Source organism: Selaginella moellendorffii, unplaced genomic scaffold (assembly GCF_000143415.4).
Source record: "Selaginella moellendorffii unplaced genomic scaffold, v1.0 SELMOscaffold_17, whole genome shotgun sequence".
In the NCBI taxonomy this organism is placed as follows: domain Eukaryota; kingdom Viridiplantae; phylum Streptophyta; class Lycopodiopsida; order Selaginellales; family Selaginellaceae; genus Selaginella; species Selaginella moellendorffii.
In genome coordinates this window covers 783,289-797,280 of record NW_003314278.1, presented here as the reverse complement: position 1 = coordinate 797,280, position 13,992 = coordinate 783,289, and the positions used below count along the sequence as shown (strand labels likewise).

Here is a 13,992-nt window from a genome sequence, read left to right as displayed (position 1 = left end):
TTCGTGTGTGGTCCGGGTTGAAACGATCAGCCACTGCTTGCTGCCTTAGAATTTGTCCAAGTTTCCAGCCATGGTCTTTCAACGTTTTAAGAAGAATCTCAGTAAAAAATTTACGGCCAAAACTTTGATTTGAGCACATTCATGTAAGTTTCTGGGTTTTTTCGTTTTTTTTTCTTTCTTCAAACCCGAGAGCGACCGCTCAGTAAGAAACGTGCAACCTCCGGAGCTCTGCCTGGAACACGGAACTGGCGTTCAATGTTTTCTGCGCGAGATTTCTTATGTCCTCTCGCGAGCACTCCCTGGAGATCCGAACAAGCTCCCACAGTGCTCCGCCAGTAGCCAAGTCCCTGGCATTCACTTCTGCATTGGGAGGTCGAGCCTCTGGTGAGAGATCCGCCGCTAGAAAAGGAACAAAGAAACTTACCATGCTGTGCCAGATGACAAAGCGCGAGCTCGATGTGTCTACGAATAGGAGACGACTCGTTATTGGCATTCGCAACTATCCAGGGAAGCGCTCCATCTTCAATTAGCAGCGACCTCCCCACCCGATGACCTGCATTTGTCGGCTGAGCAAGGCTACAAACTGGAAAGTAAAATTCTTACCGCTCTGAGAAACGGCACGAGATTCGCATTTTGCAAAGTTGGCTATCCCTCTAGCAACCTGGGCCAAAACGTCTGGATGCCTTGTTCTCACCATCCCGAGAAGGGCCTTAATACCACCTTCATCTCGCAGCTTCACTTGTAACGTTTCTGCAAAGGGGGACAGACATGATGACAGCTGATTTCAAAAGAATTAAGCGCATACCATTGCCGCATAAATTCGCAATGGCGCCAGCAACCATCCTTAGAGTTTGAGGATCCTCGGCTTCGTTCGCTGTTGTCGCTAGAAGCGTGATACCGCCTTGTCCCATTATAAGCTCTTGATTTTTTTCTGCCGTTTAAAGAGCCATGTTATTGATGCAATACGTACAGGAAATGCTTACCATTCATAGCCAAATTGGCAATAGCACCAGCAGCTACGCGCCTGATAGTTTCGTCCTCGGAGTTGCCTAGCAGCACCAACAATGACTTGAGGCCTCCAGCTTCCACGATTTTCTCCTGGTTTGCTTCTGCAACCAAAGCACTATGTACTGGTTATCATACCATTGCAAATATTTCATAATGCTAGTTACCTTCGGCAGCAAGATTTGCAACGACCTTTACAGCGTGCACTCTAACGTCGGCATCTTCCGACTCCAACAAGGACAGGATCTTTTGCAGGCCAACTAAATGCTGCATGGTTAAAAATGTTCAAAACAGCATTGAATCAGCTTACCTTGTTCGAAAAGCTTTGCAATTGTAGCTCGCTGACCATTGATTGTGTCTCTTAGGATGTTTGGCCTATGCAAGTTCAAAGGACTATCAGATCCGAATGAACTCCTACCAGAGCCTCCTTTCTCAATTCTCTTGATCTGCATTGGCAATAACATAAAACAATTTGAGATGATAACCCGACCTCATACCTCAGCATCTTCGTTACTTTGGGCTAGTTGATATCTCAAGTTCCTGATTTCCTCCTCCCGCTTCTTTCTCTGCTTGCTTTCTTCATCGAGTTTTTTCTTGAGATTCAAAATTTCCTCATTCTGCTTTTCCTTCAAAACCATCATATGAATTTGTTTTTTCACCAGCTCTAATCTAAAGGAAATCAAATGAGGACTGTACCTTGATGGCTTCAGTGCTACCGGTCGAGTAGTTTTCCTTGTTCTGAAGCATCCTCAACTCAAGTTCCAAGTTCTCACGGGTAAGGCGTTCCTTATCAAGTCGCTCCTTCAGCTCAGTAAGCTGATCAGCAACACATTGCTCTGGCACCTGCATCAAGACAAATAAGCTTTCTGACTGACTTCCAAAGCAGGAATCTACCTGTTTTGAGCTACTTCTAAGAGCTGAGAGTTCCTCTTCAAGCTGCAGCCTTAGAGTTCGTTCTATTTGGAGCTGTTCTGATAGATTGAGGTTCTGACGTTTGTAGTTGTCTGCCAAATTTGTGATTTCCTCCTCGTGTTTGATCCTTTCGGCGTGTATCTCCCTCTGAGGACGTTATCTCGATAGGAGTAAGAGAGCAGAAATATATTAATACCTCTTTTTGACTGTTTAAACCTGCTGCATTCTCCTCCAGCTTTTTTTCCAAAGATTTTATGTCATTAACATGATGCAATGCTTGCCTGCGTAGTTCCTCAGTATCCTTTTGGTATCTTGATCGTTCCAAAGACATTTCCTAGAAAAAGAAAAAACAAACGTGTTAAGATAAACAAAAAACGAAAAAGGAGACTTACCCCCAAGGCTGATGCAAGCTTACCCTCTGCCTCTGCAACGCGAGATCTCGCTTGATTAAGCTTGTCATGAAGCTCCTCTTCAGCATCAACAACAGCTTTCACGTGTCTTTCGTTCTCCACAATAAGCTTGTCCAAATCAGCTTCCAGTCGACGACACAAACTTTTATAGTCGAATTCTTCTTTCAGCTTCAGCATGTTTTCGACTTTCATAGCCTATAAACCGTGTGATCAACTTTGATGAGAAACTTGATGCAAAACACTTACCCGTTGACCGAACAAGATGGTACTGGCAGTTTCTCCGCGATGGCGAGGTGATGGTCCAATGGTTGTTATTAAAGACGTTCTTGCACTACCTAAGATTTGTTGCTGAAGTTTTACATGGGAAATGAGCTTTGTATGAAGTGTTACCTCCAAAGGAGTCCCTTAGCAGCCTTGTCAGCTTCGAATCCCTGGTAGGAACATGCGGGCTGTTCTCAGCGAGTGCGTTAATGCACTTACCAAGAGCTGTGAGAGAGAGATTAATGAACTTCGCCTCTTCTAAGGTGATCCCCTCGCTGCCTGTGGCAACATGTCAATCTCGATGCAGTTGGTTACAGGTCCGCTTACCAGATTTATCAACACGCTCTGATCCTGCCAAGTCAACTATAAGCAATTTGCTTCTCCGAATAACTGGTGCACGGCTATTCCGCGACCCGTTCTCATTCGAACTTTCCTTGGCTTTCACATGCTTTTTGATATACACCTGAACGTGCACCAACAAGAAAAGAAAAACGAAAAACGAAATGAGAATGGAAATGAATGGAAGCAACGTAACACACTCACGAGGAGAACTGCGTGACTTCTCGAAGATTCTGTGTTAAGCTTGGTGTTTGCGGCAACTCTATTGGCTTCTCCGGTTTGTAAGAGTCCAATAAAGCTTTTGTAGTCCTTCAGCTGAATCAGTGTGGCTCCGGGCACAGACACGTCTCCAGTTTTAGGGTCCTCAGCAATAGGAATGTTGTCCCTCTCAGGTGCAAGCAGATCTTGGATAGACTCCATGTAGAGCTGTTAACATCCCTCGAAAACAATTACTCTGCGTAGAGCTTGAAAACCAAAACCTCACCTGGAGATAGGAGACATAAACAGTATCATTTTCTGGATTGGTATCAGCCATGATATCTTCCAGCGCACGGACCATAATCCCCCTATCAGCACAGTCCTCCTCTCCTAGCTTGCCAAGAGTGTAAGTTTTTCCCGTGCCAGTTTGCCCGTAAGCCATCACTGTCCCATTGTACCCGTCTAATACACTCTGCGAAGAAGTGAAAATGTTACTTTAGAGCTCGTTTGTAGAAAGCTCGGACAGACCTCAACAACAGGTTTGGCGACAACTTCATACACTCTTTTTTGAGACGCTGTGTCCGGAAAGACCTCATCGAATTGGTATGTCTCCGAATCCCAGTTGTTCTTGCGAAGCTTTAATCTCTTGAGCTGTGCATGACAGAGAATGCACGTTAGCAATGCCAGAGCCAGTAAAATCTCAATTCTTACCTCTGGCTGGAGCTCGACGCCGTCTGGAAAATCCGCATCCGCGACAAGCTCCTCGGCGTTCCTGGGCCGAAGCCTCACTGCCACTCTCACTCTTGCTGGATCGGCAAACATGTAACGATATCATACAAGGATCCTGGTTGCAAAACAAGAAAAAGGCTCACTCACCTCCCCCATCGTTCTTCCCTGCGCTGCTTCTCCGCGGCGCCGACAGAGACGCTGACCTAGGCCTGGAACTCATGCTCGTCGCGCTCGTCGTCGGCGCAGCAGCTGCAGCTGATTGGGCGCCACTCTTCATCGCTCATGGATCGCCCGAAATACCGCGCTGTGATCGAAATATCGCGATTCAGCGCATCCCCGCGCGAGATTCAACCTGCATTCTCTCGGAATCGCCAAGACCTAATCGTCCGTGACCAGGAGAGCGCGACGCGGCTGCCGCCGGCGGCATAGAGACAAAGCACAGGAAGAACTGTTTGAGGGGGACGGCGTAAAGCCCAACGAGAGGGAAGAGAGAAAGATACCCCAAAATATGCCCTCCCTCTCCTCTTTTCTTTTGGTTTTCTTCGAGTGTGTCTTCTTTCTTCGGCGTCGTGCGTTCGTGGGTGGTGCGTGCGCTGACGTGGCTGCGGACGTGGACGTTACATGGCACGTCCACCCAGCACGTTGACATTTTTGTTAATAGAAACCAACACGAACGCACACCATTTGTTCGTTGATGCCCGCCGCTATTTCTTTTTCCCTTTCTCTCCCCAACGCTCGTTTCCATTCAAGCTCCTCCAGCGAGCTCCACGAGCTCCATCCATCCACAGCTTCTTTTAAGCGCGATCTTCCATCTCGATCGATCCATTTAGACATCCATCAATCTATTGAAGCATCGATCGAAGAAAATTTATTGTGTGGCTAGTGGCGATGATCACATTTCTATCACACCTCCACGAAGAACCAAAAAAGGACTAATCCTCCTAAAAGACCCGCGATCACGCAATCCGCCTATACACAAGGAACTCTTCCTGTTCTTCCCCCTCGTACACTGCCGATCGATCTGGAGTGAATCAATTGTGGAGAGGATTGGGTCCCGTGGGAACCGTTCTCTTGGAGGTTCCAAACATTGGAGGGCTGCAGAGGTGATCGGCGTCACACGGGGAAGAAGATGATGCCGCTTGCTCCTGCAAAGTCGCGGTGACCTCCGTCGCGATGGATGGCTCTCTGGAATCAAGCCTCGGATCGCTGCTGCGGGGAATTCCGCGATCGGGAGCTGGACCATGTCGCGCCTGGACCAAGACCGGGGCCACAACAAGCATTGCCACCGTTGCCACCATCAAAATCTTCGCCATCACCAAAGTCATCGCTGCGGCTGCTCTGCTGCTGCTGCTGATCGAGAACTCGACACCGATCGATCGATCACCTGAGAATTCCTGATGCGCGAAGAACAAGGATCCCTTCCTCCAGCTAACGCTGCTTTGACTTTGCGTCTGGGGGTGTATTTTCTCTTTTTTATGTGATACAGCTGAGGACTTTGGCTTGGAACAAACAACACGCAAACAAAACAATGGTAGAGTCAAGGATCAAGGATCAAGGAATGGGCCAGGGAAAGAATTTTATCAAGAGAACGCGCAAATCAACCGAACTTTGGGAGATAGGCAATAGGTATTGCGTGCTTATATAAAGAGGATCATCCCCAGGAGGGACCGTCAGTTCACTCATGCCTCCCGAATCCATGTGTGTTAGTTTAAAACCCCACATTAGTTTGTTAACTACGCCACCTCCTCTCGTCGCCATCTCGCCGCCCCGGTTCGAATCTTCCCGGGTGTTTGTGGCAGACAGTGCGCGGCCGTAGCGTGAGCGAAAGGAAAGCGAAAACCCTAGAAAAGCCCTAATCGCAGGGGATGCTCTGTTCTAGGGCAAGGGCCCCACACGTGTTTAGAACCCTATACTACTCAGCAATGGAGGCGCTAGAGAGGAGGACGAGGTAAATTTCTTCCCGATCGATCGCTCGATCCATCCATTTCTTGATCGGCGATGTCCGCGGCGATTGGAGTGCCGCTGCTGGAGGCCATCTACTGCCTGGGGTGTACGCGCTGGGCGTACAAGCGATGCATCTACATCGGGGCAGACGATAGCAGCTCTTGGACGGCGGCGGATGCGCACGAGCTGGAGCCGATCCCGCGCGTGTGCCAGCTCGTCCTGGCGGTGTACGAGAGGGATTTGCAGCACCCGAAGTGGGCGCCCCCCGGCGGCTACAAAATCTCGCTCGAGAATGTGGTGAAGAAGACGAGCGATCTGGAGAGGATTGTGCCACCGTATCTCATCTATGTGGATCACGAGCACAGGGACATCGTTCTGACGATTAGGGGGCTCAACCTCCGGCGGGAGAACGACTACTTGGTTCTTTGGGACAACAAGCTTGGCAGGCAGGAGTTTCTGGATGGCTATGTCCACCATGGATTGCTCAGAGCTGCGGTGTGGCTGCTCTACCAGGAGAAGGAAACGCTCAGGAACTGCATCACCAAGTACCCCACGTATACTTTGACGTTTGGAGGACACTCTTTGGGTTCCGGAGTGGCCGCGCTCATGGCTGTTCTAGCGATCCAATTCCCGTTTCTTCTCGCGGATATCCCTCGGAAACAGATTCGCTGCTACGCCATAGCTCCTGCCAGGTGCATGTCGCTCAACCTTGCTGTCAAGTACGCAGATGTCATCAACTCGATCATCTTGCAGGTGAGAGCTCGCTTTTTTATCGTTCTTTTCTCCACACCAGAGTGGTTTGTTTGTTTATGGCCTTCTGACTTCCACAGGACGACTTCCTTCCTCGGACGGCTACCCCTCTGGAAGATATCTTTAAGTCGATGTTTTGGTAAGCAAAGGATTGCTTTCGAGTGTTTGCGTGACCGATGGATTGGCTAGTCTTCCTTGTTTGCTAGGCTACAGATGCCTCAAGGACACCTGCATTTCGGAGGAGAAGCTGCTGCATGACCCCAGGCGGCTGTATGCACCCGGAAGAATGTATCACATCGTCGAGCGGAAGTTTTGTAGGTAACCATCCTTTCTCATGGCTTATTGAGTTTCTCTCGTCCTTTGCGGAAGCAGCTGCTGGAAGCATCCTCCGGTAGTCAAGTCCGGCATTCCCGTGGAAGGACGGTTCGAGCACATTGTTCTCTCGTGCAATGCAATCTCGGATCACTCCATTCTGGCGATCATGGAGGAGTCAGAAAAAGCTTTGCAGGTACTTAAGACCAAACTTGTATAACTTTGCGTAAAGATGGCTTTGCTGTGTAGATGCTGAGGGACAAAGACACCGAAACGAACACGCCACCAATCCAAAAGATGACAAGGCAGCAAACGCGGGCTAAAGAACAAGACGAAGAACACAAGGCAGCTCTCAGGAGAGCCGCGACGCTCGAGGTCCCATCAGCCGGCTACGAATCAGCAGACGAAACTCAAGCAAATGGAAACGGCGATTGTGGTGTTTGTCCCGACGATGAAGCAGCGGGCGAGGTTTGTCCACAACCAGAAGCCCCCTGCGAAGCTGGTCAGCTCAAGTTGAAGATCGAGTGGGACGAACTGCTAGACAAGTTGTTCCGGAAAGACGACGCTGGGAAGTTTGTGTGGAATAAATAAGAGGCCTCAGCGATGCATTTGTAAATGGGAAAGGTGTGGAATAAAAACTCGTGAGGGTCTTTCTTTATACGTGTCGCTAAAGAGCCCTACGTAGTGGAAAAGTAGGCTATGGCGCTCGAATGCTCCGTGTTCGCTTCTCACTCCTCCATGAAGTCCGGCTTGCGCTCCCTGGCTGTGCGATCCTCTCACACCGCGGTCTCGACGACAGCGTCACAGACTTCGCACACAGCGATTCGGACGCCACACAGCGGGTAAGTCCCACATTTTTGCTCGCTCTTTGCTCGATCAAAAGCTCTCCTCCAGGTACCATTTCGATGGATCCAGCCGGCGCTTTATGGAGGGATGGTACTTCAAGGTCGCACTTCCTGACGAGAAGCAAAGCTTTGCATGGATGTATTCCATTGAGGATCCTGCATTCTCGGAAAGCCCGAGTGGGATCAAGGAACTCGTCAAGGGGCCGAGGTTTCCCGGCATGGGAGCTCAAGTTCTTGGACCGAACGACGAGTATTTGTTTCAGTTCCAAGACACCACTAGAAAGTTCTGGGCAAGTAAGTTTGGAAACTTCGCTTAGTTCCAGCGCTCACAGGATTTTACCAGGTCCAACCGAGCTGGCTTTGGGTGGTACATTCGCGTCTAAGAAAGGGAGCTCGCCACCAAGATCACTGCTCCCATCCCAAGTAAAGCGTTTGCAAGTTTGGTCGTAAGTACTGAAACCAAAAAACTTTCGACCGTCTGCGATGTCGGGCAGGAGTTTGATACACGCGTAGAAGAAGGATTTCAAGTGGACGCGTTCTGGCACCAAGGATTTCTCCGTGACAATGGGAGGTTCGTTTGAACTTGACTCCTTCGTTTTTTTTTTTCCTGAGACTTAATTCTTTCGCCAGGTCGCCAAAGCTAAACACCGTGGACAGTGTGAGATGGGAGTATAGCACACGGCCATTGTACGGCTGGGGAAATTCTGGTTCTGGACAAAAAGCAACAGCGGGGTGGCTGGCTGCTTTTCCGGTTTTCGAGCCCCACTGGCAAATCTGCATGGCGCACGGACTTTCAACAGGTTGCCATTCTTGAGTTTTTGTTGTTTGATCTTGACGGTGTCAGCTATATCTTCTTATAGGCTGGATACAATGGGGCGAGAAACGCTACGAGTTTGAGGACGTTCCTTCGTATGTTGAAAAAAACTGGGGCGGAACTTTCCCGGAGAAGTGGTTCTGGGTGAGATATTTAGATTGACTTCCAGCATGCTACAATGTTTGCGTGATTTTCGACCAGGTCCAATGCAATGTTTTCGAAGGCTCTTCCGGAGACGTAGCACTGACTTCCGGAGGAGGAAAGCGCGGTCTACCATTTCCTCCTGGAAGCTTTGAAGAAGTTGCCATGGTTGTAGCTGTTTTCCTAATGACCAACTGACGAATATACACTTGTTTCGCTACTCAGGTAGGTGTGCACCACGCTGGAAAATTCTACGAGTTCGTTCCATGGGCAGGCGAAGTGGAATGGGAGATAACTCCTTGGGGCAGCTGGAAGATCGCAGCAAGCACCATAGAATATGAGGTTGGCCTGCTAAACCGGTTCGATCGCGGAGTTAACTTTCGTGTCCTTTTTCTCCACCTAGGTGTTGCTAGAAGCAACAACAGATACACCAGGGACAGTGCTCCGTGCTCCAACTAGAGATGGTCTGGTTCCAATTTGTCAGGACACTTTTGATGGAAAGCTGAAGCTTCAGATCTGGGAACGCAGTGTCAACGGCGTCAGAGGAAAGGTATGTTTCTCTGTGTGTGTTTTCTTTTCTTTCTTTCTGTAATCCACGGAACTTACATTATTTTCTGGCAGCTGGTGTTGGATGTCACGAGTGAAATGGCAGCACTCGAGGTTGGCGGCGGACCGTGGTACACAACCTGGAAGAAAAAGAGTAGAATGGCGGAACCGCTGAGATCCTTGGTAGGCTTGCAGCTGGACCTGGAGAGCATTTTCTCAAGCGTTCCCGCACTAAAACCACCCGGACTGTGAAACCAATCTTGTCGATGAAAAGAAAACACACAGGTCTGATCAAATTCACATTTTTACGAGTTACAGAGCGAGGGCCGACACAGGATTTGCATGCAGGGCTCAATCAAACGCGTGGCGGAATCCGGATGCTATTTCAGCTGGTCCGGACGAGAGCGCAGACAAAGAGAAACGCAGAAGCAGGATCATGGGCGCCTCGCAGTCTCAGCAGCTAGAGCAGCAGCCGAGCGGCGGCGTGGTCTTTCCCGGCGAAGAAGAAGAGAGGGGCTTCTATGGACAGCCAGCTTCGACCATGGAACCGGCACCGCCACCTCCAGCCAGCAGCTACACCCTCTTCATGAACGCCTTGACAGCCTTCGTGCCGGAGGAGCACGTAGGCCGGCTGGTGATGTACATGGCAATCTTCGGTCTCCTCTTCGCGGTGATCGGCTTGATCGGCCTCGTCTTCCCGTTCGTTTTCGCTATAGCGGTGGAGCAAGTGATGGGAGCTGTGATGGTGCTGGGTGGGATCTTCTCCGCGGTGCAATTCGGGGTCATGTACGACATACCCGGGAACAGCTCGTTTCTTCTCATGGGATTCCTGCATTTGGGATTCGGGCTGTGGATGCTGCTCCAACCGGTTGAAGCCGGAGTCATGCTCATGTTCGTGCTCTCTGGATGGCTCCTGGGACATGTAAGTTATCTTCTTTGTATTGATCAACTTTGCTTGTGTGTTTTCTTGTTTGCAGGGGCTGCTCAAGACCTTCATGGCTTGTCAAGTTCGTAACTTGTCGTCGTGGCCGTTTGTGTTCGTGAGTGGAATTCTTTCGATACTGCTGGCGCTGCTTATCCTCGTCCTGGCTCCCAAGTACGGTGTGGTTCTTTTGGGAATTACTTTTGGCGCAGACATGTTTGTCTCGGGGCTGTCGATGATTTTAATTGCCGCAACCACTTACTTCTGTAAGTAGTCTGACCATGATCCATTTGTTTTTTTAGTGTCCGATTCTAACTTTCTAACCTTTTTTTTTTGTTCTTCCAGCCCGGAGAAGTCGTCCTCGGATCGACACTGAGCCTCTGCTTCCACCTGCGACAGCTCCTCCTGCGTAGCTACGTGTTTCTATTCTTTTTTTTTTTTTGTGATGTGATCCTTTGAATACAATTCCGTTATCATTTCAGGAAGAAAGAATACATGGGACGGTGCCGGCTCTAGAACCGGTGCTCGAGTTCTCTCGCCATTTGAAGACCTCGATCGAGCGCAGGGCTTGCTCTTGGAGATAAGGATGCTCACTGGAACTGGAGCTGCCAATGAACTGATCGCCAGCATCCTCGACAAGCATGTGTTGCTCCTTTTGGCGAACGGAATTTCCTGAGATCAAGCTCTCTCTGAAAAGAACAATAACGAGGACGAACACCATGAACTGGATTGTTCCTCCTCCTCCTCCGGAAGATGCCATGCGATGCGAAGAAAAGGAGAGTGAGGCTCTGCCCTTTTCAATTCGGGTTCGAAAGGTAATATAACCCTCGCAGATGCTCGCACATTCCAAACGGCAGATTCCGAGATACCATCACAGTAACCACACTCTTCTCTGTACGTACGTGACTACGATTGATATTTGTTGCATGTTGACAAGAAAATCCGCTCAAAACATTCGGCCTGCAAGTTGATGATTTAATATATGCAAGAAATTTCTCGCCGCAAGTAAGGAACCTACAAAGGTGGCGTAACGATTTTCATTTCTAACCCAGCTCCGATGGAGCCTTCGCCACGATGGAGAGCGCGTGGAGCCCGCTCTTGAGCTCGTCCTCCAAGAGCTGATACACCCGCCTGTGCCGCTTCACCACGCTCTGGCCTTCAAACTCTGCCGCCACAACCTTGACGTTAAAGTGCGTCTCGCCGCCGGTGGTTCCACGAACAGCAGCGTGCCCGGCATGCTGGTGAGACACATCCTCCACTTCCAACACCGTCGGCGCTAGCGCTTCCTGGAGCTTCTTCTCAATCGCCACGGACCGTGAGGACGCTGGCGGCGAGCTCTCGGCTATGGTGGATGGTGATCGCGTAGCAGCAGAAGCAGCAGGAGCAGCAGGCGTAGCAGCGCTCCTAGCATCATCACTCTCCTTGGGCGACGCCAAGACGGCGGCGGTGGCCGGAGAGGAACCGGCCGACGAATCCATCTCCATCTCCAAGGCCTTCTTCTGCATCAATCTAAACATGTTGTAGAAGCCGCTGGTGCGAGCGGGCGTGAGGCTCTGCTTGAGGCCGAGCATGTGGAAGAAGGCCGGAGTCAAGCGGATGATCTCTCGGGGCCTGGATCCCGACAGCCCTTCGACGAGGAGCGCCGCCAAGCCCTTGGTGAGGATGGAGTCGGAGTCGGCCTCGTATAACACCTTGCCGTGGTCACCGAGGTAGGCTCGCACCCAGACGCGGGAGACGCAGCCCACCACCTTGTTGGCGTCCGTGCGGTGCTCGTCCGGCAGCGGTGGAAGCCTCTTGGCGTAGTGCATCAACTGCTCGTACGCTGCGCGTTGGTCCCGCACCGCTGCAAACAGGCTCACAATCTCACGCAGCTTATCGGGGAGTACCTCCTCTTCTAATTGCTCTCCAGCTGCTGCTGCTGCTGCTGTGCAATTCACTCGAAATACCTTTGCCGATCTGGAGCTGGCAGCAATCGCGCTCAAGCTCACGCCCCCTAGCGGCGATGGCGCCGCCGAGACTCGCAAGAGCGCCGCCCTCTTGCCTGGCGCCGGCCAATCCCCTACGCACAACCAGGAACCCTGAAAATGTCTAGCAGCCTCCATTCTCTCCCCTAGAAACCCTAATTCGAATCTTAGAGGAATCTCTAGAGTACCTTTACTTGGTCAACCAGATAACCTAATTTCTATGGAATTCTTTTGTCAGCGTTTCTTTTGCATCAATCAACGTTTTCTATCCTCTAATTCGTCTGTCTAAGTTTGGAAGAATTTTTCTTGATGAACTTCAATCATCTGGCAGGTTGTAGAGAAAATGTGAATGGCACGGGCTGTTTGGATCCCCAGAAGCTGGGAATTCCAAGACTCGGATCCAGCAAGTCCGAGTCCTTGTTCACGAGAGCCAGATCCCTCCTCCCAGACGGCTCAAACCCCCTGTACGGCCCCCTGTATCCATCCACGAGATGCAAGAGCCCCTCCAAATTGTGCCACCCCGCCAGGTTCGCGCCACGCCTCAGGTACGGTGACACGCCACAGTCGAGCGCCACCTCCGTGCCGACGTGCGAATATGCCCAGGGAATCATCTCCCCGATGGCGCCACTCATCCACTGGCGCTGCTCGTTGACAAAGATCCCGGGGACCTTTGGGACGATGTCCCGCGTGTTGACGACGCGCAGGACCTTGAGATCGAGCTCCCGGCACCGCGCGGCGAAGCAGCGATTGCCCACCCGCGGTGCGGAGAAGGAGACGACGGTGGCGGGGATCTGGGTCTTATCCCCGGCGATGCCAAGCTCCGCGAGATCATAGGCGCTGAGCAGCGCCAGCGCGCCGCCGAGGCTGTGGCCAGTGACCGTGACGCTCACCGCCTCGCCGTCGGCCTGGAACTGGGCGATCAGGCGGCGGAGCTCGCAGATGAGCTGCTGCCGCGCGCTCAACTTGTTGTATCGACTCCGGGACTTGCTGGCCGTGTAGATGTCGAGGAAGCCACTCTCCACCTTGACGCCCGCCGTGGATCTGTCCCGCGGATCCAAACCCACTGGCATGAGATAGTCCTGGAGATTCTCCAGCCACTCCACGCCAGTCACGGTTCCTCGCCACGCGATCACGATGTGCCGCCGGCCAATCTCGGCAGTCAAAGGCGGACGACTCACGGCCACGAAGCCCATCCAATTGGAATCTCGGCTCCATGGCTCTCCTTGCTCCTCGTCTCTGGCTCTTGGCCTGGGAAAGATTCTCGGCAGCTCTAGATCCGTGGTGGCGTACAGATATTTGGTGATCTCGTACTCTTGGTCCCGCGCGGCTACAGTCTTTCCCAGGAGCTCGCTGGGACTGTAGCGGCAATTTCCACGCTTGCGCGAGTGGTGGTCGTTGTCGAATCCATCGTAGCAGGCTTGAGACAGATCGCCGTACTTGAGAATCTCGCGCCGTAGCTCCTCGTCCATGAAATCGCTGCATGGCCCTGCGGCGTCGCCATCCTGGTAGCTATCCACGGCTTTGCGAATTTTGGGTGACGGGGGCAGCAATCCCAGCCAATTGTCAGCTCCTTGCAGCTCTCGCCACTTACTCCACAGGCGACCACTAGGTGGTCTGAGCGCTCGCTTTGCGTGAATCTTCGATGCGAATTTGAAAGATTTGTGGGTCGATAGTGCCAGACAGGTGGAATCCTTCACATCTAAACACTGTGGATGTGAAGGCGGGCCAATGATCTTAGCGCTGCTGGGAGCTGCGGCCATGGCTGCCATTGTGATAAGAAATTCCAGTCTCAGCGATCCCTATTATAGTCATGTCAGCCGCGTGTTTGACCTGATCAGTCAAAGTCCTTTTACTTTGTCTGAATTTTGAACTTTCAAACTGAAACGCTCGAGCTCATCCT

The 13,992-nt window shown here is 51.3% G+C and overlaps 6 protein-coding genes across 8 annotated transcripts; 2 read left to right on the top strand and 4 right to left on the bottom strand.

Moving 5' to 3' along the window:
• Nucleotides 1-17: 17 nt before the first annotated feature.
• On the bottom strand, nucleotides 18-4,354 carry LOC9640200 (kinesin-like protein KIN-UA). 2 transcript variants are annotated; one of them, XM_024676249.1, is made up of 20 exons: nucleotides 4,002-4,354; nucleotides 3,837-3,931; nucleotides 3,654-3,776; nucleotides 3,412-3,597; nucleotides 3,132-3,353; nucleotides 2,916-3,051; nucleotides 2,718-2,867; nucleotides 2,574-2,662; nucleotides 2,310-2,522; nucleotides 2,114-2,251; nucleotides 1,900-2,064; nucleotides 1,702-1,848; nucleotides 1,503-1,631; nucleotides 1,316-1,451; nucleotides 1,173-1,265; nucleotides 984-1,109; nucleotides 806-931; nucleotides 604-750; nucleotides 425-553; nucleotides 18-360 (listed from the first exon to the last, which is right to left on the bottom strand). In XM_024676249.1, the coding sequence occupies exons 1-20, from the start codon at nucleotides 4,129-4,131 to the stop codon at nucleotides 200-202; spliced, it is 2,841 nt and encodes a 946-aa protein (XP_024532017.1). In that variant the 5' UTR covers nucleotides 4,132-4,354; the 3' UTR covers nucleotides 18-199. The 2 variants fall into 2 exon arrangements, with proteins under 2 accessions (XP_024532017.1, XP_024532018.1); XM_024676250.1 differs by having other exon boundaries at nucleotides 1,503-1,622.
• A 410-nt stretch (nucleotides 4,355-4,764) lies between these two features.
• LOC112346718 lies at nucleotides 4,765-5,460 on the bottom strand. The gene has a single exon (XM_024676253.1). It carries the CDS (start codon nucleotides 5,177-5,179, stop codon nucleotides 4,886-4,888), a length of 294 nt encoding a protein of 97 aa, XP_024532021.1. The 5' UTR covers nucleotides 5,180-5,460; the 3' UTR covers nucleotides 4,765-4,885.
• Nucleotides 5,461-5,728: 268 nt separating this feature from the next.
• LOC9640199 lies at nucleotides 5,729-7,516 on the top strand. Its single transcript, XM_002971628.2, has 5 exons — nucleotides 5,729-6,551; nucleotides 6,629-6,687; nucleotides 6,738-6,866; nucleotides 6,921-7,056; nucleotides 7,110-7,516. Exons 1-5 carry the CDS (start codon nucleotides 5,853-5,855, stop codon nucleotides 7,449-7,451), a joined length of 1,365 nt encoding a protein of 454 aa, XP_002971674.1. The 5' UTR covers nucleotides 5,729-5,852; the 3' UTR covers nucleotides 7,452-7,516.
• On the top strand, nucleotides 7,499-9,707 carry LOC9640198 (probable tocopherol cyclase, chloroplastic). Of its 2 annotated transcripts, none has more exons than XM_002971627.2 (11): nucleotides 7,499-7,702; nucleotides 7,755-7,999; nucleotides 8,049-8,128; nucleotides 8,200-8,276; nucleotides 8,336-8,505; nucleotides 8,566-8,663; nucleotides 8,721-8,828; nucleotides 8,886-9,002; nucleotides 9,064-9,210; nucleotides 9,282-9,491; nucleotides 9,542-9,707. In XM_002971627.2, the coding sequence occupies exons 1-10, from the start codon at nucleotides 7,560-7,562 to the stop codon at nucleotides 9,456-9,458; spliced, it is 1,362 nt and encodes a 453-aa protein (XP_002971673.1). In that variant the 5' UTR covers nucleotides 7,499-7,559; the 3' UTR covers nucleotides 9,459-9,491; nucleotides 9,542-9,707. The 2 variants fall into 2 exon arrangements, with proteins under 2 accessions (XP_002971673.1, XP_024532019.1); XM_024676251.1 differs by having other exon boundaries at nucleotides 9,555-9,697.
• Nucleotides 9,708-11,031: 1,324 nt separating this feature from the next.
• LOC9642988 (sufE-like protein 1, chloroplastic/mitochondrial) lies at nucleotides 11,032-12,264 on the bottom strand. The gene has a single exon (XM_024676252.1). It carries the CDS (start codon nucleotides 12,228-12,230, stop codon nucleotides 11,172-11,174), a length of 1,059 nt encoding a protein of 352 aa, XP_024532020.1. The 5' UTR covers nucleotides 12,231-12,264; the 3' UTR covers nucleotides 11,032-11,171.
• Nucleotides 12,265-12,363: 99 nt separating this feature from the next.
• On the bottom strand, nucleotides 12,364-13,861 carry LOC112346847 (phospholipase A1-Igamma2, chloroplastic-like). Its single transcript, XM_024676636.1, has one exon. It carries the CDS (start codon nucleotides 13,859-13,861, stop codon nucleotides 12,413-12,415), a length of 1,449 nt encoding a protein of 482 aa, XP_024532404.1. The 3' UTR covers nucleotides 12,364-12,412.
• Between the last annotated feature and the right edge of the window lie 131 nt (nucleotides 13,862-13,992).